This window comes from Myotis davidii, unplaced genomic scaffold, assembly GCF_000327345.1.
Source record: "Myotis davidii unplaced genomic scaffold, ASM32734v1 scaffold736, whole genome shotgun sequence".
Lineage (NCBI taxonomy): Eukaryota > Metazoa > Chordata > Mammalia > Chiroptera > Vespertilionidae > Myotis > Myotis davidii.
The window spans coordinates 423,068-428,604 of record NW_006287431.1 but is presented as its reverse complement, the minus strand read 5'-3'; the positions used below and the strand labels follow the sequence as shown (position 1 = coordinate 428,604).

Genomic DNA, 5,537 nt, shown 5'->3' with positions numbered 1-5,537 from the left:
GGGGGTAGGGGCGGGGAGGCGGGCTGGGGGGGGATGGGCTGGGAGCCGGCGGGGGGGCCAGGATGGTCTTGGGCTCCCGGCCGGAGCTGGCTGGTGGGTACCTGGGGGTCAGAGCGGGGGAGGCACCTGGAAAATGCCCCCTGGCTAGGAGAGCCAGGCACAGAGGTTTGGGGCTCCGCCGAGCTGACCCCATCGAAGCTGTCTCCGGGAATGTCGAGATTAGCGCTCAGAGAAGGCAAGGTGCCGGTGGGTTGCAGAGCGGGCGCTGAAAGGGCGGCTACCGCATGTCGTTGGGAAGCGAGCAGAGGCGGTAGAGCTTGAGGGATTTCGAAATCCCTGCTGACCAGCGGTCTGCTTCCTCCTTTTGGGCTGGCGGGCTCCGTGCCATTGACCCCCGTGATCATGGACAGAACCCAGTGGATCCCGTGAGCCCCAAGACTCATCCGCCTTGTGTGGTGTCATCCAAGAGCCCAGAGCACCCCACACAGTGCCAGCTTTTGTTCCCACAGTTTGGAGACCCTGATACACCCACTTTCCTGCCTGCACTCTGCGTGCCCCCGGCTGCCTGGCAAGATGAAGCCTAAACTGATGTATCAGGAGGTAGGTGGATGGGGCCGCAACGGGGAGGGACTGGGCACAGGGGAGAGTAGGGGCCCCCATGTCACCCCCAAACCACCTTGTTCCCCAGCTGAAGTTGCCTACTGAGGAGTCCGTCAGCGAGCTGCCCATGAATGAGATCGAGGCGTGGAAGGCTGCCGAGAAGGTAGGAGCCCACAGCCACCCTTGGTCTGTCTCAGGCATGGGCCGGGCTGTGCCCCCTGGGCTGGCTGACCGCCTCTTCCCACAGAAAGCCCGCTGGGTCCTGCTGGTTCTCATCCTGGCTGTTGTGGGTTTCGGTGCCCTGATGACTCAGCTGTTCTTATGGGAATACAGCGACTTGCATCTCTTTGGAGCCAACCAGCCCCCAGCACCCTGCTATGACCCCTGCGAGTAAGTGGGGAAGTGGAGAGCCTGGGGTGGTGGGGGAGGAGGCCCTGACAAGCGAGGGACACTTAGACACACCAGGAAGGGCCTGCCCTCAGCATCAATCAGTGCCCATGACTGTGAGGTGGTTGCAGACTCCCAAGTGCACCACGGTTCTTCCCTCCGTGCCCACCCCCATCCCGACACTGTTCCCATGGCAGCCACAGCATCATCGTCTGTCCAGTCTGTGAAGAGACAGGCACACACAGACACACACTGCACCATCTGTCCACATCTGCGGACAGGCATCCACGCGGACATCCACATACACATCTTCCTTTCACACCTCCAGGTAGAACAGGGGTGGACAAACTTTTTGACTCGAGGGCCACAGTGGGTTCTTAAACTGGACCGGAGGGCCGGAACAAAAGCATGGATGGAGTGTCTGTGTGAACTAATATAAATTCAAAGTAAACATCATTACATAAAAGGGTACGGTCTTTTTTTTTTTTTAGTTTTATTCATTTCAAACGGGCCGGATCCGGCCCGCGGGCCGTAGTTTGCCCACGGCTGAGGTAGACAGATGCATGAATTCAGAGAGCCATGACAACAGGCACGCACAATACACAGCCTCCCATCCTGGGTGGGCGGACAGGTGGGCTCGGGGTCTGCTATGCCTGATGCCAGCCGCCCCTCCCCCGTCCCGCAGAGCAGTGCTGGTGGAGAGTATTCCCGAGGGCCTGGACTTCCCTGAGGCTCCCACTAGCCACCCCTCCACCGGCCAGGCTTGGCTGGGCCTGCTCGCCCGGGCCCACAGCAGCCTGGACATTGCCTCCTTCTACTGGACCCTCAGCAACAACGATACCCACACTCAGGAGCCCTCTGCACAGCAGGTACCTGGCAACCCGGGCCCGGGGGGAAGCAAGGGGGCAGTGGGAGGCATTAGGAGTGGGGGTGCAACGGGTTTTCCTGCAGCCCAGGAGACAGGTAGGCATGTCTCATTCAACGGGTTGGACACAGGTGTTTGGAAGCAACTGTCCGCACATGGCCCTCTGGACCGGGGGTGTTTGTCACCGTCCTCTGTAGGCCTCTGAATGTCAGGTGTGGGTTTGGTTACGAGGAAGTAGGCTGGCAGATGCCACTTACTCACAAGCTGCCCCGACCCTGTCACCCCAAGAAATGCGGGAGCCGAGTGAGAAACAGCCCAGCCTCTAGTGGAAGTGACCTGCTGCTTCCCTTGGGCAGGTCACTTCCACTCTCAGGCTTCGGTTTCCTCATCTGTGGAATGGGGCCAGTGTATAGCACCCACCCCTTAGGAGGATGGAACGGGCTGATCATGCAAATTATAGCGCGGTGCCTGACACAGTCAGCCCTTTATAAGCATTTGTTATTAGTATATTCTTGTGATCTGCAGACAAACTTAAAAACCATAAAGCTTCCAGGTTTGGGAAGGAGCAGTCTAGGTGGATCACCCCTTCGTTGAAAATCACAGAAGTTTCCCCTTTTTTTCTCTTTCTACTGCCTCTTTCTGTGAGAAATGGGCTTAAAATTTGTTCACACTGGGACTCCTTAAGCACTATCTGAAAAAAATTACAAAAGTTAGAAATGATAGGTACTCGCACTCCTTGCTGCTCCCACTGGAGTGGTTCAAAGCGCAAGCCCAGGCCTGGGAGGCAGACAGCCTGGGTTCGAGTCCTGCTTCACCACTGAATCCTCCGGCGCTGCATCCTCATCTGCTGCTTCCTCGGGGATGGTACTCAGACTTGCCCCCTCAGTGAGAGTGGTGAGAATTCAGTGAGTTCAGACGTGAAGGGGCTTAGAACAGGCCCCTCTCAAGTAGGAACTAGGGAATCGTGGCTGTTACTATTACTATTATTGGCATCACCGAGCCTCACCTGTACCTTCCCAGACCCCCAGCCTAAGCCAAACCCCCAGTATCCTGTAAAGTGCCTGGAGGCCCCTGTGGTACCAGGCAGTGACACTTCCAAGGTAGGATCTTGGGAAGGTCCCTGGAATGGCACGGGAGTGGCAGGGAGGCCCTGACGAAGCTCAGAGCGGCCAGTTATTAAAACAAGTAAAGGTTTTAATATCCTAACCTATAAAGCCATCCCTGGGCATACTGGCTAATGTAAAGCCTGATTACTCCTGATCTCATCTGGAAGCCCAGTATCAAAACAACCCCATGGGGTGCTGTGTGGGGCGGGAGAGCTGGCTGGACCACCCTCTCAGAGGCTCTGCTCCTCCCCACCCCCCTCCCAAGGGTGAGGAAGTCCTCCGGCAGCTCCAGACCCTGGCACCTCGAGGTGTGAAGGTTCGCATCGCTGTGAGCAAGCCCAGCGGGCCACAGCCCCAGGCGGACCTGCAGGCCCTGCTGCAGAGCGGTGAGTTGGGGGCAGCTGGGTGCAGGCTGGGCTGGGCTGCGCTGTCCAAGCCAGCCCCTGACCCCCACTCCTGTCGGTTGCAGGTGCCCAGGTCCGCATGGTGGACATGCAGAAGCTGACCCATGGCGTCCTGCACACCAAGTTCTGGGTGGTGGACCAGACCCACTTCTACATCGGCAGTGCCAACATGGACTGGCGCTCCCTCACCCAGGTCTGCCTGCACCCTGCCCACCCGCCTTTCCAGACCACTCCCCGCTCCACAGGTGCCCAGCCTCCAATTACACCCTCTTCAATCCCAGAGTTCTCTCTCCGGTCCTCAATGGCTTCCTTCCCACTTTGTACCAGGAAAGTCCCCAAATCCAGCCCTCTACTGCCCTCCACCTGTCCTGGAAGCTTGGGGCTTCCTCTGGTCCCTAGTGACAGCGGCCAGTCCCTCTCCAGGGCACTCAAGGTCCAGTCCACCCATTTGGGCTTCATTATTCATTCTCTGATGCCTCCTCTAAGCCCAGCTCCGCTCTGGGTAACGCTGGGAACACGGAGGTAGCAGATGGATGTCTCAGAACTGCCAGCCCAGTGCAGAGACAGGCCAGTCACCAGGTAGTGTCAGCCCAGAGGAGTCAAGGCTGGGATGGGGGAAGCACAAGCAGAGAGGTCTGAGCCAGGAAGGGGGCCCCAAGCTGGGGTATCAGAAGGGCTCGCAGAGGAGGCAATAACTAACCCGATAACTGAAGGATCTGTAGGAATCAGCACAAGACAGGATAGAGGGCACAGCTCAGGCAGTGAGCATTTGCTCAGTCCCTAATCTCACCATCTCCTTGGGGAGACGCTGAACATATAGCTGTGTCTGAGACGTCCCTGCTGTCTTTCCTCCCAGTCCAATGGGGAGATGGGTTTGCCACCAGAGAGAGCGGTGAGGGAAACCCAAGGGACCGTGAGAGCTCAGAGGAATGCCTGAAGCAGTCTGGGCAGTCAGGGGTGGCTTCCTGGAGGAGGAATCTATCAGCTGAAACCCAAGAATAAGCTGGAGCTCCCTCACTGGAGGGTAGAAGTGACAGCATATGCAACGGTTCACGAAACCTGGAGCTTTGGAGTGACACTGATTTTCATAAAAATTTGACTAAAGATATTAGTCTTGAATCAAGTTCATGCCCATTCCAGGGCTTTAGATGGAGGTCTGGCGGGTGGGGCGGGGCGGGGGGACTGAGGGGCAAAAAGAAGGGAGAGAGCCCAGCCGGTGTGGCTCGGTGGTTGAGCATCGACCTATGAACCAGGATGTCATGGTTCAATTCCTGGTCAGGGCATGTGTCTGGGTTGTAGGCTTAATCCCTAGTGTGGGTGTGCAGGAGGCAGCCGATCAATGATTCTCTCTCATCATTGGTGTTTCTGTCTCTCTCTCCCTCTCCCTTCCCCTCTGAAATCAATAAAAAAATATATCTGTTAAAAAAAAAAGAAGGGAGAGAGGGGATTTTGAGGGGCATGGGAAAGAATGGGGCTGCTGTGGACATGAGGCCGCTACCCCAGGCCCAGCACTTCCCTCCCGCAGGTCAAGGAGCTGGGCGTGGTCATGTACAACTGCAGTTGTCTAGCCCAAGACCTGACCAAGATCTTCGAGGCCTACTGGTACCTGGGCCAGGAGGGCAGCTCCATCCCGTCAACCTGGCCCCAGTCCTATGACACCCTCTACAATCAAAAGACACCAATGGAGATCTGCCTCAACGGGACCCCTGCCCTGGCCTACCTGGCGGTGAGTCTGAAAGAAGAGTGGCCTGTCACCCCCTGGCCACATGCCCTCACGGCCTCCATCCAGCCCTGCCCAGGGATTGGTGGGGAGGGGGTCTGGACCACTAGCCCTCACTCCTGCTCAATCTACTGAGTCAGGGGCCTGGGCTGTACCCCAACCTCACTAGGCCTCAGTTTCATCTAGAAAATGTTTACAACCTCTTAGGGCTTGCATGGACCCAGCTATACCTCCCCATTAGCCCAAAATCCAGCTGAAAATTCAGTTCCTCAGTCACACTAGCCACATTCCAAGTGCTCCATGGCCACATGCAGCAAGCGGCCACCTCAGGACAGTGCAGGTACAGACACATTTCCATCGCTGCAGAAGTTCTGTGGACAGCGCCGGCTGTCTCTGTGGCAGATGCTGAGCACTCTAGACAAGGCAGTGCTGTTGTGGAGTTTGTTTTGTTAATT

The 5,537-nt window shown here is 57.2% G+C and overlaps 1 protein-coding gene across 4 annotated transcripts in view; it reads left to right on the top strand.

Moving 5' to 3' along the window:
• PLD3 (phospholipase D family member 3) overlaps window positions 1–5,537 on the top strand; it is an 18,810-nt gene that overhangs the window by 9,725 nt on the left and 3,548 nt on the right. For 3 of the 4 annotated variants that reach the window (XM_006759205.2, XM_006759207.2, XM_006759204.2), the window contains 7 exons: window positions 510–600; window positions 689–763; window positions 848–990; window positions 1,673–1,856; window positions 3,224–3,344; window positions 3,428–3,555; window positions 4,888–5,088. In XM_006759205.2, coding sequence (XP_006759268.1) covers window positions 574–600; window positions 689–763; window positions 848–990; window positions 1,673–1,856; window positions 3,224–3,344; window positions 3,428–3,555; window positions 4,888–5,088 — 879 coding nt within the window. In that variant the 5' untranslated portion in view covers window positions 510–573. Of the gene's footprint in view, window positions 1–410; window positions 601–688; window positions 764–847; window positions 991–1,672; window positions 1,857–3,223; window positions 3,345–3,427; window positions 3,556–4,887; window positions 5,089–5,537 lie in introns of all 4 variants that reach the window. The other variant, XM_006759206.2, reaches the window with a different exon arrangement.